The sequence below is a fragment of the Tetrao urogallus genome, assembly GCF_951394365.1.
Source record: "Tetrao urogallus genome assembly, chromosome: 4".
Classification (NCBI taxonomy): Eukaryota; Metazoa; Chordata; class Aves; order Galliformes; family Phasianidae; genus Tetrao; species Tetrao urogallus.
Genome location: NC_136817.1, coordinates 31,797,239 through 31,824,813, shown reverse-complemented (window position 1 = coordinate 31,824,813; position 27,575 = coordinate 31,797,239). Strand labels below are relative to the sequence as shown.

The 27,575-nt window shown below is 38.6% G+C and overlaps 1 protein-coding gene across 1 annotated transcript; it reads left to right on the top strand.

Moving 5' to 3' along the window:
• Positions 1 to 777: 777 nt before the first annotated feature.
• Positions 778 to 27,575, top strand: UBA6 (ubiquitin like modifier activating enzyme 6; the record flags this gene model as incomplete). Its single annotated transcript, XM_079534691.1, has 32 exons — positions 778 to 818; positions 1,524 to 1,618; positions 2,439 to 2,467; positions 3,282 to 3,376; positions 3,690 to 3,801; positions 4,751 to 4,831; positions 5,395 to 5,517; positions 6,499 to 6,622; positions 7,837 to 7,940; positions 8,711 to 8,773; positions 9,761 to 9,837; positions 10,153 to 10,219; positions 10,611 to 10,754; positions 11,273 to 11,340; positions 11,602 to 11,680; positions 12,626 to 12,706; positions 13,087 to 13,164; positions 14,426 to 14,607; positions 15,087 to 15,192; positions 16,276 to 16,365; positions 16,472 to 16,552; positions 17,155 to 17,283; positions 18,113 to 18,164; positions 18,261 to 18,324; positions 18,955 to 19,024; positions 20,178 to 20,249; positions 21,248 to 21,365; positions 22,314 to 22,507; positions 23,719 to 23,846; positions 24,578 to 24,665; positions 25,005 to 25,099; positions 27,440 to 27,575. The coding sequence occupies 32 exons, from the start codon at positions 778 to 780 to the stop codon at positions 27,573 to 27,575; spliced, it is 3,066 nt and encodes a 1,021-aa protein (XP_079390817.1).

Sequence of the window (27,575 nt, the reverse complement as noted above, 5' to 3'; positions counted from 1 at the left end):
ATAGGAGCACTGCAGAAGGGGCTAATGATGGAATGTGCTGCATGCTAATTGCCTTCTGTGTTGGCTGGTGTGTTAGATCTAGTATCCACACTGTGGAGCAACTTAACTGGTCAGGTTTGTGGCCTACTCTCCAACATACTGCTGTCTCCTCTCTTTGGAGAAGGGATTATCTATGTCTATGTCTAAATTGTTTTCTGGGGCTGTTTGTGGGGATCTTACGTATGTTCTTTTTTAGTTGTGATAGATGCTGATGCTCTGGGTCAAACTTGGAGGCTGTTTTGCTTCTCCTGTGTTTAGTGGCAATTCCTGCCAGATCCAGAGGGGACAAATTGCTAGCGTGTGTAACAAAAGAATCATAGAATGGCTTGGGTTGGAAGGGACCTCAAAGAACCCATGGGCAGGGTCGCCAGCCGCTAAATGAGAAACTAGATCAGATTGCACAGGGCACTGTCCAACCTCATCATAAAAAAGTAAAATAAAAAATAAAAAGAATGCTTCATGAATTTGCACATCAACCTATCCAGTGGCAGCGCTTCTTCATAATCTTGGTGCTTACTGATAACTTTAAAATGAGAAGGTCCTAATAGCGTGCGTACTCTATTCTTAACTCTTTTGAACTGTTTAATTTGATTTCTTAGTTAAATGCATTCACGTCTTAATGTGACTTTTTTGCTCAGTTTTTCAGCAGGATAAATGAAGTGTCAGGGAAGCTGAAATCTATTTTAACTATATTCTTTATTTTGTAACCAGTTTAGTGCAAATCAATCGCACTGCATCATGGCAGCAGACTCTATGGAAATCGACGATGCTTTGTATAGGTGAGAGTATCTGATTTCTAAGTGTCGTTCTTGATGTTTCAGCAGCTCTTAGATCTACACACGTTAATTTGAAAGACAGGGCTTGAAAGCAGTACCTACTGCCTGTTGGGTCAAGGTATGCCTACTTGTGCTACTTCCTCCTTTGGTTTGAAAGTGGAAGGAAAAAACATCCAGCTTATCAAAATGGATCTACTTCCTGCCAAGCTTCTTAACCAGTTCTTACACAAACTATAGTTTGAAGATGTAACCCATTTTCCTGTGAAACTGTTTTTTTTCCCAGTGTCATAACATCTGTTTTCTGTCCAGATGTGAGGTTGTTGTTAAAAAAAAAAAATTGCACTGATTTAAAACAAAAAAAGTATTTTTTTTCTCTAAAACATGGAGTTGAAAAGCACTCTACTATATGCATTTTGCTATTTGTATTATGGACTCAAGTATTGCATTTGGTAAACATTTACTTCCTAAACCAGTGTACAGTTCAGACTATGCATGTTGCATTCTGAGTTCTTGTTGATTGGAAAACTGGTAAATATAGCTGTGCACCTGTCACTGCTGATGCATGTTCATCTGCAGAAGATAGTACTGCAGATTAAAAGCTGATTGGGACACTAGGAGGAAAGAAATAGCCATGGAAACTGAAAGCATTTTAGCTTGCTCTTGATTTTGTTTGTGTCTTGTTTTAATTTGAATTTATCTTTGATGTAGTCGGCAGAGGTATGTTCTTGGAGACACAGCAATGCAGAAGATGGCTCAGTCCCATGTGTTCCTGAGTGGTGTAGGTGGTCTTGGTGTGGAGATTGGTAAGTTTGGTTATCATTTGTGTAAGCAGACACAAGCATACATAAACACACTGTCCCTAAAGCTTATTTTAGATGTAATAAGAACGTGTGAGGTATCTGAGTGAATATATGTTCAGCATGTGTAAGTAGTATAGATGACAGAAAGATTGAGGACTTCTGTCTAAAAAGCTTTCCAGTAGAACAAAGTTTTAAATTTTACTTGAAAATATGCTTGTAGTGCAGGTAGCTTTACCCAAAATCTCATGTGTGGGTGGAAATCGAGAGTGTGTAATCTGGATTATCCCTTCAGGTTTCATTATCAATAAACCTAATATAGGAATAACTATAGGGACAACTATAGACTGAATTATCGCTTTACAGAAAATGGGGAAGGGGAACAGATGCAATTTGGTTAAAACTGTATAATTGTCCCAGTGCAAGAGGGCCCAAAAACCATTCATTTACTCTTTAAAAAACAGCCATGACAGGTATTGTCCATACCTAGATTATTACCCATTAAGTTGCCTTCGGTAGAACTCTTCACCAAATGCCAGAATGCGTACGTGAGGTTTTGCTGTTTATTTTCATTAGCATCTCTGTAATCACATTTGTGGGATGAACAGCTGATGAATGACAAATGTAGAAGAGTCTTTCTAACTTTGCTCTTGTTCTGATTTCAGTGGTGGTAGAGTGCTTAAACTAAACATGAAAGAAAACAAACCCTTAAGCTGTGAAGTTCTTAGGAATGGCATACTGCTACTGTCCACCCACGTAGCTTTTCACTTAGAGCTTTGTGAGAAATCTGTAACAGCCTCTTTTTTTATTTTTTTATTTTTTTTAGCCAAAAATATAATTCTGGCTGGCGTAAAGGTATGTAAAGTAGTTCTGTTCTTCGGTGAGCGGGAGGGAAAGGGGCAGCACCACAAAACTAGCTAATCCTAAGTTTCTGAAACTGCCTTTCTGTGGGAAGATTGCAAAACTTATGAGGATCTGGCTACAAAAACTTCAGAATGTCATAGTGGTATGGTGTGAGTCTTGCATTACTGTGAAATCTGAGTTTTCATACCTTCTTAGATCCTCAGTAGAAGCATTCTGAAGTAGTTCACATGAAATATTTCAGACAACTGCTGATCAGGTATTGAATGCTTTTTTTTTTTTCAAAGCCATCTCTCATAAATGGCGAGTAGTATAAATGCAAAAGCCAATCTCTTCAAAATGTTACCCTATTCTGTCACCTGTCAGAATCCATTTATACAGAATCTAAAACAGTTGCATGTTTTAATCTGACAACTGCTTTTTTTTGTTGCTGGGATTAATGTTATTAGAGAAGCCTTTTAACATTGTTTCTTCCAATCACTAAAAAGCCATAATAAGTTTGGGAGCTTGTTCAATTACAGATTGCAGTTTTGCATTTTAATTGTGGTGTGGCAGAAATCATCCTCAGTATTTAAATGTTCTCACCTCTGCAAGCTGGGAGGAAAATGTTTAATGAAATTTGTCTTCCAGATCCATTCCTCTCTCTCAAATAGGAAGAGGTCTTTTGGCAAAGAGATTGGAGGAGCTCATTCCTCTATGCATTACAACCAGACCTTCTGTGATGCTAGTCTACAGCAATTTATATGAGGCTTAATCCATTCTTCTGTGTGCTAACGCAATAGGTGTGGGTTATTTTATTCTTTCTTAGGCTCTTACAGTTCATGACACCAAGCAATGCACAAAGTGGGATTTAGGGACCAACTTCTTCATCCACGAAGACGACATAATCAGTCAGAGGAACAGGTTGGTCAAGTCTCTGGGGTGAATGTAAGTTGACTATCTCACTTCTTAAATTTAGTAGTGAGGGCCAGGGTGCATTTCTTCCTTAGACTTTCTCATCCATTTTTGCAAGACCAGAAGATGGCCATGATGTCAGAACATCAGCATGTACTACTGTCCATTGGATACAGCTTTTTTCCTCAGACCTGCTAGGAATTTGAATGTGAAGAAATAAGATTGTCGCTAGGAGCTCTTGTAGGGCATGTGTAGTATGAAGTCCAGTTTAGAAAATTCATTTTGTTAAATGCATTGAAAAAACCTGTTTTTGTTCTTTCAGGGCTGAGGCCACTCTTCATCACATTGCAGAACTTAATCCATATGTGCATGTAGCAGCATCGACTGTGCCACTAGATGAAAGCATAGATCTGTCTTTCCTAAAGCAATATCAGGTATGTCACTCTTCAACAGAGCAAACAACTTGATCTTTTTTATGTAAGTAAATGAAATTGAAACAAATTTTCAAGTACATTCTGAGATGATTGAAGGAAAGATGTGTTTGGGACTAATTAAATGATCCTGCTTGTTTTTTCAAGACTGGAACTGTTTCTGTTCCTAGCAGTTCACATCAATTATGGAATTTTCTGTGACAATAAGTAGTTACTTGAGATTTGAGATAGAATGTTTTTCTTATTTACAAAATAAAACTGTGACTTTTTTTTTTCAGTTATATTGCAGTATGTTCTACCTGTGTTTTGTGCATTGTATTTTGTGCAGCAGAAAAGCTTTCTGTTCAATTAGGTTACTTATATATGTATGTACCTAATTAGCAGAATGTGAGGTACTCTGTAGTGGAATGAGGATTTTTTCAGTTGTTCAGCCAGCTGTCTGCTGCCTGTGTGCTTGAGTCAGGATGAGTTGGAATCTCATACTTTTTGTCTGTTGATAATACCCAAGCTAAGCAAATTTCTGAGTGTCTCAGCTATGCGAAGGAGTGGCTTCTTGGTATGCACTGGTTAGTGTTAGAATATATCAGTACTATTATTTGCTAATTCTAATCTTAAAAATCAAGAGCTACGGTTTTTTTTTTTCAGAAATGACGTATAATTTTCTAGAGTACTGTAATTAGGTTTTGTTTCACAGCTGCAGTAAAAAAGTGAGAATTTGCTGTTCCTGGCCCTGTTTCCCTAATTTCCCCAGCTATTGGAGTGGTAACCCACCTGTTCTAATGAGAAAACTTGACGTGAGACCTCTTTGTCTGTTAAGCAAGGGGAGGAGGAAAGGAGTCTTAGAGGTTCAGAATTCCTAACTTACTAGTTACTAACTTACTAGTACTTTTTCCATCCTTGAAGCATTGATTGTTTTTTGGTGTTTTAGCTTTATTTGTATTCTTTCTCGCAGTGTGTCATATTGACTGAAGTAAGTCTGTCACTGCAGAAGAAGATTAATGACTTCTGTCATGCTCAGCAGCCACCCATTAAGGTAATAGAAAAATTAAGAGGGTCATTAATCCATACAGTGATCATTCTGCAACATGCTCTTTCCAGAAATGGAGAAAGCGTGTTGTGAGGTATATAGTTTTCTGCAGATACCGTGTTGATGGAGCAGTGTGATTTTGGGGAGTTTGCTGCTACTGTTCTGTGCATATGTTTGATGTTATTTGGGTAACCATAGGTTTGTTCTTTAGAAATAAATTAGAAAAAAAATCTCATAGTAAAGAAATAGTTGTCACCATTAGCACATAATTCTTGTTCAAAGAGAACAGGGTGAGACTAAATCTGACTGTAGTAGAAATGGCAGTACTTCACTTGTTATTGCTGTGACTCCTGTTTTTTTTGCAGAGGTTCTGAAGTGCTAATGAGGTATTCCAAGTCTGTCTTCAATACTGTGCTGTGTAGTCGGTGACCTGGGTGTTTGTGACAGATTTTCACCAGATTTTCAGAGCAGAAGTCCCCTCTGCTAGCTTAGGACAAAGTTGGTTGTGAGAATTCATTCCTTTGGCATAAGCTGTTTCTGAGATGCTCACAATTTTTGCTGTTTTGTAGTTCATCAGTGCAGATGTATATGGCATATGTTCACGTCTGTTTTGCGACTTTGGTGATGAATTTGAGGTGTTGGATACAACAGGAGAGGAGCCAAAGGAGATCTTCATTTCAAATATTACGCAAGTAAGGGATAAATGTAATTGTGCAACCATAACCTTGCTTTATTATAAGTCATTACTGGCTTCATGGCCAACAGTGTGTTCTAGTGTGTTTATTAGCCTGCTAAGGAATTGAAAACTGCATAGCAGAGGCAGACCAAGCTCCATGTTTGTAATATCTCTCAAAAACAGTCAGTGATAAGTGCTAATACCACAGAGCATACTGGTGCCTCCTGGATGTTACTTAAAATGCAGCATCATAATGTTCAGGCTTTTTTAGAGAAAGAAGGAGATAAAATGTGGAGAGAAGAGGATGTAGCCGTGGTGTGGGAATAGGTTAAGTCTTCAAAAGAAGCCCTGAAATACTCCTGAAATTAGCCACTTCTTAGTGAGAAACTGCAGCACTTGTAGAGGAGGACTACTGGGATGATAGAAGGGACTGAGATCCCATGTTGAGAAGATGTGTATTTGATCATTGTAGCTTCTGAAAGCTAAGGTGATGTAGAGGTGTTACTGCTAACACTTCCACTGGAAAATATTAGAGAGGCTATCCAGTTGATCTTGTATTTTATAGTGTAAAATTCATCTCCTCTCAATTATGTTGGAAAGTCCAGACTAGAACATTGTTCATCCATTTGCAAGTCTTCTGTCCGCTCCAGATGTAACAGTATCAAACTAGAAGGGGCTGTATAACAAATCATATTTGATCTGAAGTTCATGACATAATGGTTTGGTAGCCAGTTCTTTTACTGACTTGATTATTCTCATTAATTACATAAGCCATAGAGAGTTACATGTCATGGCTTGTCCAGGTTGCATGCCACAGTGAGCTTAGTTGCGCCCTATTTCCACTCTCTGGATTGGAAAAAATTGTCATAGATGGCTCCTTTGGTATGGCAGAAGCGGAGCTGGAAGTATTAGTAACTGCAGTTTCACTAGTCAGAAAAGCCTTTTGATAATGTGTGACGTCTTTTCTCTTTGCTAACTTTGCTGCTTTTGCTTTCAGTCAAATCCTGGTATCGTCACTTGCCTTGAAAATCATCCGCACAGGCTTGAAACAGGACAGTTCTTAACCTTTCGGGAAGTAAATGGGATGTCATGTTTAAATGGCACCACGCACCAGATAACAGGTAGAGCGTTGCTGGTTGCAGTGTATGTCTTGGGCTTTTTGTGAGCTCACTATGCTGTTATAGCCAGAAGAGTACTGGATTGTGTAGAATCTACAGTAAGCTCACAAGAAAAATTGTCTTCTGATATGGAGGTCTTCCTTGTGTAGTCTTAATTTCTTTTCTGTTTAGTAAAGCTTTTCTAAACTTGTCTTGCTGTTTAAGGAGCAGTAGAAACTCCCAGCTAGTGGAAGGTAGCTGGCAGCTTCTGAGGTTACTGTCACAACTTTTGTTTGTTTGTTTGTTTTGGGAATTGTGTAAAGCCTGTGCTTCTGTCACTGTTGTGGACTACATTAATGCTGCTGTGTATGTCACTGTTTGCCTGGTAGTTCCGTGTGTTACAGTTTAAGCGTAGAGGGATACATCGCTATCACTCTGTTTCTGAGCATGCTTTTGAAGCAATTCTCATGAATTTCAGTTTACCCTGCTTTTGTTTCTGTCGTGGAGGTCTCTAGGTCTGGTACTCAATTCCCTTTACATGCTGGGGAGCCATCTACTTGAGGGGAGTGGGGAGAAGAAGGGAGAGCAGACATAGGAGACTTTCAGTTGTTTTTAATTACTTTGTGGTCTGAGATGAAAGCTGTCCCTTTGAGGGGTGCTTGAGTCTGGTTTTCTCCGGACTTATTTGTTTAGCCAATTCTGGTGCTATGTTCAGTTCTTTCCTGTTAATTATGACCCAGTTTTTGATTTCAGTCTTCATGTCCCATGAATTACCAAAATGTTTTGGTCAGCTTCCTTTATCTGAATAATGCTCCAGGTGGTCTGAGAGGAAAGATTTCATTTGCTTTACTTGGCAGCTGGAGCTTGTTTCTTTATTATTTTTGTTCTAGTCTTCTCTAAAATCTTACTCTGAGTAGTACACTGGATGCTGCTGTGCACAGTCCAAATAGAAGTGAGAGTGATTTCTTTTTGTTACAGAGCTGTGGTCATCAGAATTGTTATTAAAACTACTCTAAAAGGCTTATTTCGTAATAGATTATGTGAGATTAATATTTTGGCAGGGAGGGGCAATCCCGTTAGTTAAGGAGAGTCAGCTGTGTTCATGATTTCAAAGCAAGGCTACCTACTAAAAGGTTAGAACATAAAAAGCTTTGGAGGTGTAGAAAGCCTGTTTTGTCCTGCGTAGAATTGTAGCACGTGTTGTCTGTCACTGCCACGGTGTTCTTTCCTCTTTTCAGTGGTGTCGCCATACTCCTTCAGCATTGGAAATACATCAGACATGGAGCCTTATTTGCATGGTGGCATAGCTGTCCAAGTGAAGACACCCAAGATGTTTTACTTTGTAAGTGTGTTTGTCAAAGCCAGGTTCTTCAGTGTTAACAGTGTAAGCATTGAAAGCAGAGTTTAGGAGGTGATTTGGTTACATTTGATTCGTGTTCACATTTAACTTGGGGAGGATGGTGACAGTAAATCACAGAGAGTAAGAAATACTTTAAACTCAAAGTTAACTAGTACAGGAAAAAAAATATATGGGCAGCCCATTCTTATATGGTAGGGAGCCCATAAAAGCCTACAAATATATGGTTTCTTGGCAGCCTTCTGAGAAAAATTGATGAGTATGTGTGAAAAGGATTGGAAGCTATATGGTGCTGTGTGCCACTTTGGGCCCACAGAGAGTTGAAGCTAATTGCACTTAAATGTCCTGCAAGGAAGCTGGAAGTGAGGACCAGCTGCAGCTGATATGAGAATGAGCAGCTCAGGGGGTGTATCCTGTCTCTGCAAAGCAATGGCTTTCAGGTTTTGGTGAGTTTGCAAAGATGTACATGCACACAACCAGTTGCTTATAAAATATCCAATAAGTGACCTCAGAGCAGTTGGAGAAATGGGTTTTGCTACTGTGATGTGAAACATCCATTACACTTTTGACTGACAAAACTTTCAGTTTTGTTTTATGCATCTTTTCTAGTTGTATTTATGAAGGGAGTAAGTATAAATGCTATGAAGAAAAGATAATCACTTCTTAGTCTCTTCAGGGAGAGCATTGGTTTTCTCAAGAAGCAGTAACTGTTGTGTGAAGTGACTGCGTTACTTTAATGAATTCTGTTTTTCCAGGAACGGTTGGAGAAGCAGCTAACAAATCCAATGTGCCTAATTGCAGATTTTATCAAGTCTGAGGTAATTAATGTATGGGAATTTGAGTGTCAGTGTTGTAACCTTGAAACTACATAGAATATAATCTGCAGCTTTTTATGTGTAATAGTAACCATTTCTGACTTCTACAGTTGTTAAATGTGAGTTTAGAGGATGAAATGGGAGTAGGGCATCAGATTATGTGCTCAAACAGAACTTGCATTGTGAGTTAGGTTTCTGGAGAAACTTATTCACTAATTGCACAAATTATATTATAAATTCATAGCTTAATCATCTCTCTGTAAATCTGCTGTGTAAAATATCAGTTTTCGATAACTCTCTAATGGATGATGGTATAAATGCTTAAAAGAAACAGTGTTTTTTCTTTAATGAGCTTTGTTTGATTAAAAAAATAAAATGAGTTCAAAGCCAGGGCAGTATAGAAAAAAATTAACTGCAGTTAAGTGTGAGAACAATTTCTTTTTCCTCTGTAAAATGATTCAGAGGTATTTAAAATCCAAGAGGAAGCTACCTGTTTCTGCCTCCAACACAGTTTAATTGAAATAATATTTAAAAAGTCAGCCATGTACTCATTAAGATGAGTAACTAAAAAAATGTTGATCTAGTGATTTCTTTGTTTGGTAATGTAAGATCTAACTTGTCTGCTCAGATTTTCTGATGTTGGCCATTAATGCTGGGCTTTGGTACTGAGACTTGGCATAATGCAGTGCATTTTAATGTCTAATTAAGTGAAGATTACTGTTTTTGATGATTTCAGCACTAAATTCTTTTTGGGGACTCTAGTAGGATGTGGGTGATGTGGGTATTCAACAAATACAAGGGGTATTGCAGTACTCCTGAGCAGTATTTCATAAACCGAAACCTATTTTGTAAAACCACTAGCAGATGTTTCAAGTTGGCTTCTTAATGCTACTTTAACATTTTTGGAGCTGAATAGTTCATATAAACTGTTGGTTTTATCTCCTTCAATTTGAGTATGTGATACATCAACAGCTGTTGTTGTCTTAACAGGCACCTTTGCAAATCCATGTTGCCATGCTCGCATTGAACCACTTTGAGGAGAACTTTGGTCGCATGCCAAACATTGGGTAATGCAGCAGTGTTGTGTTTGCTAAGCCTTGAAACAGGGAGATCTCAACTGTGGCTTGATGTGCAGAGGGGTTCCTTGTCTGTCTGGTACTTAGATGACATAGAAATTAAAAGCTGAAATGTAGGTGAAAAATGTTACCAATGTTATCAATGTTAGCTTCTTTAATGCTCAGCATTGAAGCCAATGCGAATCTCCAAAATCTTTCTCCTGTATCCAGTGATTCTTTCTCAGTTGATGACATTTTTACATTCCATCTAAATGTAAAACTTAAGAATACTTGAGTGACCACTCTTGTTTTCACTCTTGTGTCCAGATGCAATCAAGATGCTGAGGAAATGCTGAAAATAGCCATGTCAATAAGTGAAACCCTGGAAAACAAAGTGAGTAGCAAATGAGTATCATGAGTAATTTCTAATATACTCAGTTGTCTGAAGGTTGTGCTTTAGTTCTTGGCCCTTGTTCTGATCTTTGTATGCGTCTTTAGATGAATTTGGTGATTTTCTGAAGGCCGTGCAAGAAGTTATTATGGTATATCAGCACTAGTCCAGCCACGCGGTTGCCTAAAATGAAAGATGAATTCATGTGGCTGTATTTAGTTTTTAGGTAGCTGCTTGTTATAAGATCAGGATGTGTAGTGGGTCTGCCTTTGCTGGAAACCATAGTCAGAGGTAATTTCTTTGTTTTGCTATAGACCAATAGTTTTGACACTGAAGTGGTGACTTGATCGGTTGAAGGGATACATGTACATTATTGTTTTGTTCTATTTTTAAGCCTCAGGTAAATGGAGATATAGTGAAGTGGCTGTCCAGAACTGCTCGGGGATTTTTAGCTCCTCTGGCGGCAGCAGTGGGTGGTGTGGCTAGCCAGGAGGTCCTGAAAGCAGTAACAGGAAAATTTTCTCCATTGCAGCAATGGGTAAGGCCTTTTTCCTTCAGTACCTTTATTTTAACAGTGATGTGACAAACATGGGGTTGTGTTGCGAGTGTTGAACAACTTCTTTAATGGGGGGAAAAAGACTTGAGGCTGAACTTAGGAAAAATATGGTGGTTTTGTGTGTGCATAGTATAGATGAGCAGGCAGTTTTAACTAAAACTTTTCTATTTAGGATTCAGACGTCGTACTCAGTGTGGCATTCCCAAATACCACTACTGTGTACGAGAGCAGTGCTTTCAGGACTTATAGGGCAAACGTCAGAATAAAGTTAAAAGCATCACGGTCCCATTCAGAGGATCACACAATCCTATGCTTACAGACATCACAGTCCAAGTAAAAAGGCTGTGGTTCAGATTTCAGTGACTTCCAGGCATTCCTGTCTGTGAAAATTGTGTGGTAAACTATAATGAGCTATAACAAAATTTCTAGGCTTGGCTGTACACTGAAATGCTTACTGCTTAACAAACTGGAGTTTTTCACAATTCTTTTTGTTTTTACAGTTATATATAGATATGTTAGACATTGTTACTCCTCTAGAAAAGATGGGCTCTGAAGAATTTCTTCCACGGTAAATATAAATACAGTCTGCTTTTTTTATGTACTGTTCTCAAGTACACACAGATGTCTTTTAAAGTTAGTTTAGTGCAGCTTTATGGAGGGAGAGAAGTTTGGGCTTAAAAGTGTGTGTCCTATTTGAGAATGGGAGGAATGGGGATTGTAGGGGACTCTGTCTCTTTATTTGCATCAAAACAGAATTTCATAATGATGATACTCCCATGGAAAAAAATAACTTCCTACTCTTCTGTTTTTGTTTCCTGCCTCTCTTTAGGGGAGATAGGTATGATGCCTTGAGGGCCTGTATTGGAGAATCTCTATGCCAGAAGCTGCATGATTTGAATGTTTTCTTGGTGAGTACTACTGACGCTTAAGGCTTTTGCTAATACTCCACTAGCACAACTGACATCACCTGTCTTGAAGGTAAGAGGTCAGACTTCATTATGTACGTTAAAACAGAGTAAGTGGTCTAAAATTGTCATAAACATTCATGCAATAGACAAGTCCTAAGCTGCATGACACAGTGTTCTATGTAATGCTTGACTTCTAGAGCTAGCCTCATAGCTGAGAATGCAGTTGAGTCTTGAAAATCTGTAAGTACAAAGGTTGTTCATCTCATCTCTGGACAAGCAGTTTCAATGCCTATTTAATCTTACAAAGGAAAGTATTTCTTTATGCCAGGTTAGAACTTTGTCTTCTCAATTTTTGTCCATTATGTATCATTCTACTACTGTACACTTCTAAAAAGAAACTGGCTTTGCCTGGGCAGGAACCTTTTCCTAATCAGTCACTAGTATGTCCCTCTCAAACTTTCTCTTTTCCAGCTAATGGACGTATAGATCCTTATCTTCTTTTTAGGACAGGTGTTCCAGCCCCCAAGTTGGACATACCTAATCTTTTTTTTTACTTTTTGTGTTGAAGGGCACAGAACTGAATCCTCTATTCTAGATATAGTCTAGTGACTGCTGAGGAAAGGAAACTAATCACTTCCTCAATCCAGTGGCTGTACTCTTTTTTTAATATTATTCAGTATGAAGTTTGACTTAATTACTGATTGGATATACTATTGTCTCGTGTTTAGTTTACTGTTCATCAAGAGCCCATCTCAACAGCAATACTTCCTCCACAACCAGTGCTGTACTTACACATGCTCCAACTGAGGAGTCTGTGCTTATCTGTGTTGAATTTCATGGAGTTTAAGTCATTCATAGTACTCTCCTGATTCTTGAATTGTCGGTGTTACTTTAATTCAGTGATCTCACTTGCAAAGACTTCTCTGAAAATTTCATTCTCTTCAGGTTGGCTGCGGAGCAATAGGCTGTGAAATGCTGAAAAACTTTGCACTTCTTGGTGTTGGTACTGGGCAAGATAAAGGGTTGGTAAGTCACATGCATCGGTTAATTTCACATTGCTTATGTATAAGTACTGTAACAAGGAAGAATTAAATGCTTAGGCTACTTAAAAAGTGTTAAGTCAAAGCCTTGTTTCAGGTCAGTGTCTGGGCGCAGAGACAAATGGCCTCAGTGTGGAGTGAAATTATGCAATTAGAGGCAGAACACAGTTGGAGTGGCTTTGCTGTATTTTGGTTTTAAAAGAAAATGTATGAGAATGGACATTATGAGTATGGACAGAGCTGTGGGCCATAGTTAATAATGGGAGGAGTGTTTTGTTTTGACTTCTGTACAGTTTGCTTCAAGAGTATCTCTTAGTGCTGCACTTAAATAAACTTCAGCTATTGCTTTTGCCCCTTCTGACTTAGGTTACAATTACAGATCCAGACTTGATAGAAAAATCCAACCTGAACAGACAGTTTCTTTTTCGACCTCATCACATACAGGTAGGCTTTTTTGTTCAATATACTTCTTGGACTATTGTTTTGTTTCATTGTTCTGTGTCACCACTGGGAGCTCGACTTCTGAATGTGTGTATCTGTGTCCAGAGACCAGCTGTAATGGAGTCCAGTATATTTTTAAATGATGGCTATGCTGTGTTGGCATTATCACTGGTATCAGTTGAGTAAACCTAACTCATCTGACCTTGATTTGTATTGGTGTCTTTGACTGATGAAATCTCTCAACTGTTCAGAGAAAGAATCAGATTGCAAGTGCTGTGGTGCATCAGAAAGTACCAGGAATTAATATGCCTATTATACCATTGAAATTCAGGGAGAATAAACTAGACAGACAGCAGTAGTAGAAGTTTTCTTGAGCTACTACTACTAACAATACAATTTGACTTAAGTGTTAGCTAGATACTATGGTTTGTCTTAATTTAGTCTTTATCAAGCAAGTAAATAGCTTGGAAAATAATACATATGTTCAGTATCAGGCGCAAATGTTTTTTACACCTTAGAAGCAGAGAGAATATCCCTTTATTTGCAAACATGGCACAGAATTAAAAAAGTTGGTCCAACCGACAGCAGTAGGGAAAAAGGATTCCTCTGCCCAAAATCGAGTGGATGGATTTTTTACCTCCTGTCTGTTGGGCAAATCTGGGAATGAATTATGTTTTGGATGGTTAGTTAAATGGAAAGTGAACTCTGCAAGCTTTCAGAAGCCACGCTGTCCTGAGTTCTGGTGGTGGTCTTTAGTGGTGATCTGTAGATAATTGAATACAGTATTTTGAAGTCATAGAAGCGTCAGGTAGGTTGAGAATTCCATTTCAGTTGGGCTTTTGAAACTGGTTTTGTGTGGGACACCTAGCTGTAGTGAGATTGTTCATATATATTTGATATCTGTGCTGCACAGTCAAAGTAGCAGTAACGATCTTACCCACTGAAAGTCATGAATTGCACCTTTCTTAAAATGCTTCAAGAGTAAGAAAGGCAGTATGCAGCATCTGTTTCAGTTCCTGGATACGTTTGTGCTGTGCCATTTATGCACTACATTAAATAAAACAGAAGACGAAGCCTAAGAGAAATACATGTGAAGGAGCTATGTAAGTAAATAATTTCTTTTATTGTATATTTTGCATTCTAGCATTTTTATTCAAGTGAATTGTCTGATTAGCAAATGAAAGCAATGTTTCTGTGACCAGGTGTGATATTAATGATATCAGAATATTAATAATATATATGCATGTATGTGTATATATTTCAGAAGCCTAAAAGCTATACTGCAGCAGAAGCAACTCTGAACATCAATCCTTGCTTAAAAATTGATTCATACATTAATAAAGTTTGTCCAGCCACTGAAAACACTTACAGTGATGAATTCTACACCAAGCAAGATGTGATTGTGACTGCTTTGGACAATGTGGAAGCAAGGAGATACATTGATAGGTAGGTGAACCTCTGTTTTTATATTTTTAATCACGGTGGATTGCATCTACTTAAAAGATTTGATAGCGTTTCACTCAGATTTACTCTGCTCCTTTGACAAGATTGCTGGCTGGGAGGAGGAAGAGGTTTATATTCAGGATATAAACAACAGGCACTGAGCAACCTGATTTACCTGTAGGTGTCCCTGTTCATTGCAAGTGTAGCTGTCTTCAGATTGAATTACTTATGCATGGGAATATGTACTTACATTTCAATGTAAAAATCCCTACTTATAAAATGAATTGTAGATTGGCACTGGTTTATGGTGACGTGACGTAACTTGAAGTAGCTCATCTTATTTAACCTGTTCTTTTCTTGAGTTTTAAGCTTTCCGCTGATCTGAAAGGTCCCTAGTGACTGTTTGGGTTGTGCTCTGGTGATGTCTGCAAAGCAGGTGTAGAGATGACTCTGTATCCTGATTATCTGTCTTTTCATATCAGTCGTTGTGTAGCAAACCTGCGTCCTCTGATAGACTCTGGAACCATGGGAACAAAAGGACACACAGAAGTTGTTGTGCCTCATGTGACAGAGTCATATAATAGTCACGTAAGTTGTTTATGACTACCAACTTTTGCCGTAGTTAGTCCAGTGGTACAGTATGATTCTTTAATTGTTTATGTATCTGTCTAAAATAAGTGGCTTATTTGACTTGTTCAGATTCAGTCCTATTAGGAAGTAATTATTTCCTTGGATTCTGAAGAAAAGCTCCATGAGAAATAAAATTTGAGCAGACTGGTGGTACTGTGCCCTCTACCTACCTGGTGATTACATCTAGGCCAATAATTAAAAGCTCTGTGAATGATGAAAGAAATCTTATCCCCTCTTTTGAAGGGGGAGGGAGAAAATTTTGTAATGTAACTCACAGTATTGAAGTAATGCCTTGGACAAATTTGAGTTCATTTGAATAAGGTCTGAATACCGCATAAGGCCAAAGAGGGACTTCCTTCTTGCATGACTTAAGTGCTTGACAAGAAATTGACTGTATTTTTTCCCCCCAAATTCCCTTCAAAGTAAGAACGCAAGCTGTTTTTTTGCTTGTGGTTTTCTTTCTTTGAGCTATTTTCTGCCTGTTTGTTCTGTTCTTGGTGATGCTATCTCCAAAGGCAGGCAGGAGAAACACAAGTCTCAGTAGTAGACATTAGTCTGCATGTTTGTACGAAGATGCATATCAGTTCTTTGTAAATGGGGAGGGAGGAAGTTACCCCCAAACCCTTGCGGTTTTCCACAACTTAAGTTCCTATGAAAGTGCTACACTTGCCATGCAGCACTGATGTTGATAATTCTTACAGCTTTACTGTAGTGCATGGAAAAAAAATGTTTCAGGCTTTGTGAGACAGGGTGGTTTTACCTTGCAAGTGTATGTGAATGTGAGCTGCACACCTTGGATAAACTGGCTGGTAATTACTTCTGCTCTTTGTGTGTTAGGATTAAGTTTTACTTCCTGTGTTGTTCAGATGCTTCTTCATAAAACAAAATTTGTTTTATCCTTCTTTGTTTAGGCATAAATGAGCTACCTTGTATTTTATAATAGTGGTGTTGGAAACTTATGTAGCCTTGAAGTTCCTGGTCCTATCATTGGTAATAAACTTTATTAAGCCTTCCCTTACAAACAATTCCCCTTAAATATAGCGGGATCCACCAGAAGAGGAAATACCTTTTTGCACTTTGAAGTCTTTTCCAGCTGCCATTGAACATACAATACAGTGGGCAAGAGATAAGGTAAGGAAATAAGTTCCCAGGCTTTTGAAATGGCTGTGTATTTGAGAAGGTGAGGTATTTGAGGTACTTGGTGTTAAATGCCATGTTGTTCTTTTTTATTTTCTAGTTTGAAAGTTTGTTTTCTCACAAGCCTTCATTGTTTAACAAGTTTTGGCAGACCTATCCATCTGCAGAAGAAGTTTTACAGGTAGGAGAATGGTGCCTGGGTAAATTCTGGAGTTTGAACTAATGCTTTAAGCATTTTGTTTCCATTTATATTAAGTACGATTTGTTTTCTGACTTTGTTTATATTTTCTGAAAGCTTATTTGGCCAAGTTTGGTGATGTTTCATAGGATTTTTCTGCTGTCACTAAGAGCTAGTCTTGTATGTGGCCTGTTTCTGTAGCTCAGGGATTCTGTATATGATATAGAAATTAAAAACGGAGGGGTTGTTAGCAAGAACAGTAAGTATCATACAGGTGTGCAGTCAGCTGGGAAAAAATGAAGAGAAGATGTACTTCTGAGTGAACTTGATTACCTAATAGATTAGACTTGCACACTTATCTGTTTGTGTCTATAATGGCTAATGGTCATTTGGACAAGGAAGATGGAAGTGAAACAAGCGGACAGCAGTTCTGTGGAGAACCCATAGGGGAAGGGATCACATGAAGGTCAATGTTCACAAAGCGACCTTCCCTTTCCTTTTACCCACGACTCAATAAGGTCATACTTGCTGTTTGACTTTTGTGACTAATCTTTTTAAATATTTGTTTATTTTTCTGTATCTGTTTATCTGTTTTCTGTATCTAGAGAATGAAATCAGGGGAGAGTTTAGAAGGCTGTTTTCATGTTATTAAAACACTCAGCAGAAGACCCCGAAATTGGACTCAGTGTGTGGAACTTGCAAGAGTAAAGTTTGAGAAGTATTTTAGCCACAAGGTAGGTAACTAGGGTGTGGAAATGGGGCACCTATGGACTGACAGGGACGTGGTACCCTTAAATAAATAGCTTTCCAAGTCTTTGCATGTGTTTCCTTCTCTTCTTCATTAATAACAAGCTTTGCTTGAAATCTAAAACTACTGCATCCCTACCTCTTTTTACTGTAGAGATTTTGGGGGGGATTTCTTTTTTTTTTTTTTTTTTTTTTTAGACTATTCTATTAACTATTTCCTAATAGCTCTATTTAGGATTCTCCATGCAGTTCTGTTGGCATTTTTCCCAAATGACTAGGTATCTTTTACTAAAGTACAGTACCTTTTGTTATCTCCCAGTAGACTTTGTGTTACTCAACTCTTTGTATTTGTATACTTGATTTTTCTTAAAGCTATCAAAGAAAGGTTGGCTGAAATATGGGCCACTTATTCTTCAAGTGTGATCCACAATTTTGCTTCAAGTGTGTTTGGGGGAGGATGGGGGGAATTCTGTAGTAAAGAAGTGTATATTAATAAACGTACCACATCTGTGTTGTGATGACAGTTGTTAGATTTTGAAAATGTTGCTTTCCCAGTTGTGAATTTGTATGCCAGAATCCTATAGGTGTGATAAGGTTGGGGAAACACTCTGCTTACTGTCTTATTTTGCTTGGACATGGGACGGGTGAGGTGAGAGGTGGGGTCTTAGATTTTCTTAACTCTTTAAGACTTGTGGTATATATTGGAGAGCCTTAAAAGATGTGTAAAGATTTCACGTTATTACTAAAAAGGAGATTTTGATTTTGTGATGTTGCGTCAGCCTGACAAACTGCTAAAGCCACTGTCTTTCCTTCTAGGCTCTTCAACTTCTTCATTCATTTCCCCTTGATACACGGTTAAAAGATGGAAGTAAGTGCAAACACCTCTGTGTGCCTCCTGTGAATTCATGGCACGTGTCACGTGTTGCTGTTGTAGGACTTCATCTTAACTCTGTCTTCTAACCAGGTTTGTTCTGGCAGTCACCAAAGAGGCCGCCTTTCCCAGTGAAGTTTGATTTTAATGATCCTTTGTAAGTATTGCTCTGCATTTTAAAATACCCTGTGAAGCTCACCCCATAGTAGAGCAGTGGCATTGTGGCACTGCAAGTTGGACTGATAATTTGATGTGTACTAGTGCAGAGTTTTATGTAGTGGCAGACTGAGTGAGCCATCTTGAACTTTTACTACAGGTAATTTAACTCTGACATGAGATCAGAGGGTGCTAGGAGAAGTTCTGACAATATCTACCTAGCATGAAAAGGCTTAGAACAACAGATCTTGTTTACTGTGTGACTAAAGAAACACTCCTCATTCTCTGTGTGGGTGAAAATCGAGACCATTCCTAAGTATCAGAGAATTTTTGAGGTGAAGGTTTTTATCTGCGCATTAATGTTGTGTAAGATTTTGTAGTTGCTCTCTTGACTGCAGGGGTTACGAAAGTACAGTTAATCCTAGCATTAAATAACTTCATACTCATAAAATGTCACTTAATTTTGGGGAAGACTTCTGAGGACCTCAAAATCTTTATTTTAGACAATGTGCTCTGAAGATTAGAAATTCTTTTTCTCTGTGTATATTTGCAAGATCTCTGTGAATATAATTGCAAATGTGCATGTGGGTAATTGAAACTTAAAAAAATTAAAAATTATCTTCCACTTTAGGCACTATGATTTCATTGTGAGTGCAGCAAAACTCTTCGCTACAGTGTACTGTGTTCCTTTCACAGAACAGGTAATCAATACTGCAGTAGTGTTCTTATTTCATAACCTGGGTATATACTCTTACAATTTTGATCCGGTTGCCTGTCCTTTGCAAAACTAAAATGATTCTTAATCTGCCCATCAGCATGGGTTATTCAGCAGCTGTTTATACATATTTGTCTTGATTTGAATTACAAACCAGAAAAATGCATGAGTAGTTCAGGTTAGGTATTTTCAGTAAGCTCTGAAGTCGTAAATCCTTATTTTGACAGACCTTTTCCTATGTAATATAATAACTGCATTGAAAGATCTTTTTCAGGCATTTTTTAAGCATATTAGGAATGTTGTTGAGGAGTTTTTATTTTAGTTGTTATTTTTACTACTTACAGCCGCTTTGTTGCTTGCTTATCCTTTTTCATGCTAGCCTTTGTCTTGTCTAACTGGATCTTCTTGCAAGTCACGTGTTTACATTTTGCTTCTTATGTCCTTAACTACTTCAAGTGTTGTGCACGAGTAAGGCTCCCTTATGTGCAATTAGGAGACCCTGGACAGAGCTATGCCATCCAGGTGCTGTGCAGTAAGGCTGATGCCAGGCCAGTCAGACTTGCTGTGCATTGCAGAGCAAAATTCCCAGGAAAACTGTCCTGCCATTTGTGCTGCAAACAGCAAAAATCAAAATATAACAAGTTTATGCTGTCTTGGAGTGTCCCAGTTGTTTTCAGTACTCTGTGGACAAACACATACCATTTTAACATCATATAAAATGTATTGTGGTTTTTTAATGCTTGGACTTAATTTTTTTTTATACCTATTTTTACATGCATCTCTATCAGTGCAGCTATCATGCTGTATTTCATACATATCTGACATTTTGTACAAATAAATTTTTGCCTCTACATATTGATATGGCTATAGGAGTAATCTGATTTCCCAGAGGTATAAGTTTGACTCAGTTTGCTAAGTGCTAGGCACTTCATTCCTCTGCAGGTCTTGTGCACTGTAAGCCTCATCTGAAGTTTCAGTGATGATGTTTCAGTGAAACACCACTGTCTGCTTCTGGGATTTTTTTTCGTATTTGGTATTCTTTTAAATGGTCCTGCAAACAAAGTCTCTTTGCAGAGGGTTTTTTCAGTTGATATAAATTGAAATCGTTTTTTGTTTGTTTGTTTTCAAAACAATAATAGGATTTGTCAGAAGAAACTATTCTGAAGATAACTTCGTCTGTGGAGGTACCAGAGTTCAGACCTTCAAACAAAGTAAGTATGATTTTAAGTTTCCAGAAAACATAATCCACACAGTGTTGCTTATTTCCACTACTCTGTGCTTTAATGCTGGTCTGAAATAAACATGAATGAAAATGAATTTTGAGGAAACAAGTATGAGACATGTAGGACTGCTTCAGCTTGATCGATCTAGGGTGTCTGTGCACCGGATGCTAACTGCAAGGTGGATTTTTTGGGGGGGATTGTGCAAATGACTTGTAGCTTTTTCAGTGCACGTGTGATGCTGAGTCAGTAAGGTTTTTAAGTTTATACAAGGCTGTATTTATGTAATAGAAGTAGAAAAATGTGATTCATGAGCAACTGTAAAGCCATCCTTGGTTAGAGAAAACTTGTAATTTCTCTCTAGGTAGTTTTATGGAAGTATCTTTACTTTTATGTTTGTTTTTTAAGTGTTAACTTCAAAATAGCTGAAGTGTTATTGTGTGGTGGTTAGCATTTGTTACCACTCAAAAGTCATAGATAACGTTTCCCAAGGTAGTTTCATGTTTTCTTGCCCAGTGTTAATACTTGCCTTGTGAATGCCTGCATCATGAAACAAAAAACTGTTTTGACATAGAACCACAAAATGGCTGATGTATGGAAGGATCTCTGGCAACTGTCTATTCCAATGCAAACATTATGTTTCCCATGGAATTTTGAGTGCTTCAGTTTGTTCCTTTATCCCCATGTCCTGTCACTGGGCACAAATTAAGAGTCTGGCTCTGTACTTCCTTGCTACCAGATATTTTTATACTTTGATCCTGCTGAGCCTTCTCTTCTCTAGGCTGAACAGCACCAGTTCTCTCAACCTTTCCTGATATGAGAGATGCTCCACTGCCCTAATGATCTTTATGCCTCTTGGCTGGACTTGCTCTAGTAAGTCCATGTCTCTCATACCTGGGTGGGGAAGACTGCAGGGAACATAGAAAATTTAGTACAAATTTTGTACAAAGTGCTTGTATTTTATTCCTTTAAACGCTACGCACTTGCAGGTTGTACAGACTGATGAAACTGCAAGAAAACCCGATCATATTCCAGTCAGCAGTGAGGATGAAAGAAATGCTGTTTTCCAGCTGGAGAAGTCTATACTGTCCAATGAAGCTCTGCAAAGTGAGTAGTGCATACTAGCTTTCTAGCTTAGTGACATCTTGCAATTGCACTGCATTCAGGTCTTTGGATAAAGCAGTTGTTTAATTCTGTAAGAAGTAGGTAGCTGATGGCTAAGCTTTCTGAAGTACTGTGCAGGTAATTGTCCTAATTGCTTGACCTGAAAACTTGCAGGCATCTCGTAATTCAGTGGTATGTGATTCTCTGCTATGTTACCATGTAAGGACAGCTGTGCTAACTGTGAGCAGATACTGGCACATTAAACTTGAAGGAAGAGAAAGATCCTGAGTAGATTACAGCTGGATATTTTAGTTCAGCATGAGAAGGCTGAGAGTTACTTCTTGCAGGAATCAATCTGAAATTGTCCTAAATTGTGAAGGCTGATAATCTTCATCAGTATCTTTTAGATATGTTAAAATGTGGATTTTCGAATCTTGTTGCATTTGGTAACATTAAGAGGTCATTGTGCAAGAACTGCATTTGTGCATCTGTAGGCCATGAGGGCTAAAACCTCCGCAGCGGAGAGATTATTTTAGCTCTGGATCATCCCATGGAGAGCCCTAATCTCTGTCTACCATGCTTCTGAGTTCATACCAATATAGTTGCAGATGAACAAGGCTCATAGAGGGAATTCTCATAGGAGAAGAGCTATATGAGTAGAGTTTAATAAGAAACGTCCACAGGACCATCCAGAATTAATTCATGGTGTTGAAAGGAAAACAGTATTCTGGACCTCTTGATAATTCTTGTGTTGCTCACTTCTAACAATAACCATGGCAGGTGCTGGTATGGGAATTTCCCCTTCTAGCTTGGAAAGGCAAGTATAATTATAAGTTGAGTACCAAGCTCCAGAACATGAAAAATATCTGTTGAAGTTCTAATTGCCTGTAACTTAAGCTTAGGACCCCTTCGTTTTTCTAATAATCATTTTTGCTTTTCGCCCACGTACAGATGACTTAGAAATGAAGCCCATTGCCTTTGAAAAAGATGATGATAGTAACGGACATGTAGATTTCATAACAGCAGCATCAAACTTGCGAGCCAAGATGTACAACATTGAACCAGCTGATAGATTCAAAACAAAGCGCATTGCTGGCAAGATTATTCCTGCAATTGCAACAGCTACAGCTGCAGTTTCAGGGCTGGTGAGTATGCTTCTAAAAATAGTGAACGTAGTATGTCTTTCAATTACTGTTCTTTGCCTAAAACCACTGCTATCTGGATATTCGTTAATGCTATGCTGACAGAACCTCATTTAAGAAGCGGGCTTAAAAATCAGTATGAATACATCATTGTGATCTCTACTATAATGGTAGTTATTAGTCTGATAGGTAATAAATACTTTTATCTCAAACGTGGATTTTGTTGTGATTTTACCTGGCAGAGCAGGCAGCTGAACATCACACACCCATTTTGCACATTCCCCTGCAGTGGGTTGGCTGAGTGATGTAGGGGAAAAAAGGTAAAACTCTTGGGTTGTGGTAAGGGTTGAAAAGGAAGGGATGTACGTCGCTTCCGTTTTTCTCCCCGCACTCCTAATTACTACCTGCCAACCAGTGCTCAGCCAGTCTCTGAACGACTCTCCCCAGTATTATTGTTCAGCATGGCACCATACAGTATGAAATATCCCTTTGGCCAGTTTGGGTTAGCTGTCCTGGTTCTATTCCCACCCATCTCCTTGTGCACCCCCTGCTCCTCACTGGCAGGATGGTACAAGAGGCTGAAATGTCCTTGACTTAGTGTAAGTACTGCTCGGCAACGACTCAAACTTCAGTGTAGTATCTGCACTATTTTCCTCCTAAATTTAAATCACAGCACTACATCTGCTACTACCGTGGTCAAAACCGGGACATATTCTTCAATTTTTCTTGTGTAGCAGTACAGAAGGTCAGTCTGGTTTTAGCTGTAGTCAACCCTTGGTGCTTTTGTTTATGATCCTTTCTTGATTTCCTTTCTCATTGTCCAGAAAGAGGAATATCAGAGTTTCGGTTTGTTTTCTGCACTTAACAGCTTCCATCAGAGTGCTAGTGTCAAGAGTAGTAAGGATCTGTTCCGCAGTAGTTCACATCCATGCACCCCAACAGAACTACATGCTTTGTTGGGAGTGTCTAGAATTGGAAAAGTTTGCAGGAGTTCCTGCAGAAGGAGTATTTCTGAACAGTTTAATTGCAGCAGAGTTGGTTTCTGTGGTGTATTTGGTTTGCATCTTCATATGCAATTGAATGTGTGGGTTGTACAAAGGCTCATCTCAACAACGCATATTGCTTATTGTTGTGTGGTCTGTTAACTAAATTAGTGTTGATGATACAACACCTGTTTTTGGTCTTAGGAAACACGTGATTGTTATTTATTGCAGGTTGCACTGGAACTCATCAAAGTTGTGGGTGGCTACCCAGCTGATGCATACAAGAACTGTTTTCTGAACCTAGCCATTCCCATAATGGTCTTCACAGAAACAGCTAAAGTAAGAAGAACTGAAATCAGGTAGGAAGGATGATGGTAGAAGGGTAATATTCTGGAAGCATGCTATTTCTCACTTAAAACAAGTGCAAGACATGTACAGTTATTAAGTTCACAATCAGATCAGTGCTGTATATGTGCGTGTAGCAGAAATACGGTGGAATCAAAGTTCGCATTCAAATTCTGGTCAAATGTTACAGATATTTGAGGTTGAAGATTGGTCACTTAGTGCTTGCTATCAAGCTCCATTAGCCATTTACTACTAACAGTGTAGCTGAAATTCTCAGTACTGCCAAGGATGTCCCATAATGCATCTCTTGAGAACTCCTTGTTTGGAAATGCAGCTGATAAACACTTCTGTCCTAATTTTAAAACTAGTGGTTTTAAGGGTTTATTTTGGTTTTCAGTGGAAGCTGTTGGTAGCTAGCTCTAAAAATCTAGATGAGATAAATGTGTCACCTGCTTATTAATAAACATCCTGCATGCTCAGACTGGAACGTGTGGTCAGTACAAAACCTGTTTTTCAACAGGCCTGAAAACAGAAAATTCATTACCCAATACTGTGTTCACTTGGAGTCAGGTTTTGTCTTGTGCTTAGGCAGGTGAAAGAGCTGGAGAAGTGGCATCAGGGAGGGAAGAGATTAAGATAAAACTGCAAATCATGGGAAGAGGTAGCAATTTTTTGATATATAGTTAAAGGAAATGCCTGAGTTCACGTTCTAAAGTAACAAAGAATCATTCTTTCTTTAAAACAGAAATGGGATATCATTTACCATCTGGGACAGGTGGACAATTTATGGAAAGGAGGATTTTACACTGTTGGACTTCATAAACGCTGTCAGAGTAAGATACCTATTGCACTGGGTTAATGCAAGATGAGAAGATAGAACCTTCTTGTTTGGGGTTATTGGCTTTTTTGCGTTTGTCAAATTATTATTTAAACCAGAATAATTCTAGAAAAAATTGATGTTAATGGGAGGTTGAGTCTAAGTAAAATACATCCCAAGTTCTTTGTTAATCCACTCGATCAATTGTATATTAATAACACATCAGTGTCCATGCATTAGCATATTTTCTGCCTGAGATCTATAGTTTTCAGTCATTAGATGTAGTATGAACATCAGTTGTACCTGCTGGTCTGTGCAGTCAGCGCAGTCCTTTAATGTGCTTTGTGAATTCCAGGAGAAATACGGAATTGAACCAACTATGGTTGTACAGGGAGTCAAAATGCTGTATGTTCCTGTGATGCCAGGTCACATTAAAAGATTAAAGCTGACGTAAGTATAACTGGAAAATGGATCTAGATATGTGAGTGCACCTACAAATCATGTTGACTGGTATAACGCAAGATTGTGGGTCTGACAGCAGTGTTTTCTCCCCAAGCATTTGCTAGTTACTTATATTTGGGAATCGAATATTTGGGGGCTGGAGGAGAAGGTAAATTAACTTAGTGTTGAGGAAGGAGATTTGCAAAATGCTGCTTTAACTGATGGACGCTAGCATGAGAAGCCAAAGAAGTCTGACAATTTTGGGGAGAAATAATATGCTTTGATTTTAACAGAATAAGACAAACTGATCCTTTTTAATCAGGCTTAGAACTCATGGTGATATTTATCAGCTTAGTCCAGAAAGCAGAAGACATTCAGGAAGGAATGAACATGTTGGTTGCAGATTGAGATTTATGGTAGTCTGTTAAAGTTTGCGGTAATTCCTTCAGGTTGTAGCTCACTTCAGCCCTTTTAAACTGAAAAGTTTGCAAGGGTTTGCAGTGACGTGTCCTGATAGGAAATCAGGGCACATTGAGTTGGAAGGTATGAGGGCAGAGCATTATTTTTTTTTATTGCTAGGCCTTTGCAAAAGGGTAGCTAGATGTGATTCGTATATATGTTGATTGAACTTTGCTAGCTCAAAATTTGTCCATCATAGCTCTTCTGGAGCATATGCTGGTCAGTGCTCACAGACATTGCTGAGTAAATAGTTGCATTGATCAGTTGTCTGCTTGAGACAAAAGATCTACTTGAGAGAAAGTAGTATACATGTGAGCAAAGGGATGACTTTGATGGGGAGAAGAGTCCAAAGTTGATGCTACCTTTAGGTGCCTGGCATATAGCCTACCTCAGAATAAATTGTTTATGTTCCTTCTTACATGGCTGTAATTTTGACTGACTGGAGTGTATAACAAAATCAAAGGCATGGTTTGAAGCTGCCTTTTGTAATAATATTCAGAATTTCTGTTAACCCCCAGGCATTATTCAAACTTTCTGTGTAGTTACCACTCTTTTGGGATGCTGTTACAAGCAGTCCCAAAAGCATTGTAAGAAGTATACAGCAAACTCTGGTCTTGTTTGTGTGTTGTTTTTTTTTGTTGTTGTTGTTTTTGAGATGCTTAAAATCTTTCTTCTTGGGTGGCTTATCCCTTGACATAAATTTGAGGTCAGGTTGGGTGGGGCTTAGAGCAACTTGATCTAGTGAAATATGTTCTTGCCATGTGAGGAGTGGTTGACTTAGATGGTCTTTGAAGGACCCTTTCAACAGAAATGATCCTCTGATTCTGTAATATGACAGCAAGCATTACTAGACCATCTCATTTCAGAATTTCAGCTTCCACTGGTAGCATACACCTCAGAAACAGGTTTTAGAGACGTGGTTATCACCTTGCTCGGTAACTTGAAATTTCCTCATGCAAATGTATGTGACATCAATACCTCTGCTGAAAAGAGGCTAACTTTGTGTTCTTGCAAGAGAACAAGTACATCAGGGATAGCAGCTTTCTGTCCTGCATCCTAAACCATAGCAAGAAGTGAATGCTTCTCTCGTGTCCTACAGGGAATCAGAATGAATGTGTTCTTCAAGCCTGCTGCCATTTGAGCTGGCCTTGTGAACTAGTGTTCCAAAGTAGCGAGAAAGTAGTTCTGAGACATCTAAAGATAGGTAATGAAAGTGAGCTTGAAGTATTTATTGTGCAACTTCACAGTGCTAGCAGTATCTTTTGAGGCTTCTGTTGCAGTAATAAAAGTACAGAGAGCTAAAAGGGGAAGCAGCGCTGAAACATCTCATGCTCACCTTTAATGACCTCACTATGTGGTCATTAAAGATTATGCTTTTCCCCCCTCCTAGCTATTCACCTTCAGAATTCAAGGACTTGAAAAGTATTAATTTCAACAGAATCACTTTCCATGAGAACTGCACATCTGATATTTGCACTGGAGTGGGTCTCCCTAATAAAGTACTAAAAGCTGCCACTGTGGATGGGCCGAGAGTTTGATCCTACTTCCCAACCAGAATTCTGGGCAGAAAACTAATTTTGTCTTGTATCTCAGTAGGATGTCAATGAGAAATCATGTGCATGAGGAATCCCATCTGAAACTGCCCGTTTCCTGTTGTTTGTACTGAGCACTAGTGAGCATTGTAGCTCACTAGCAGGCTGAAAAGTTTGTCAGAAGTAGCAGAATTCTATTTGCTGTAGCTGAAAGGGAAGAACAACTTTTGTGTCGACATTAAAAGAAGCCTCGTGCTCCGTTGTTGTGGTTTCTGGTAATGAAATTAGTCCTTATTTGGCTCTGAATTCACACTGCAATTCCTTCTTTTATCTTAAACTGTTATTCATTTCCTTGTAGGATGCAAAAGCTTGTGAAGCCATCAGCTGACAAAAAGTATGTGGACTTGACAGTATCGTTTGCTCCAGAGACTGATGGAGATGAAGACTTGCCAGGGCCACCAGTGAGATACTACTTTGTTCAGGAAGACAATTGA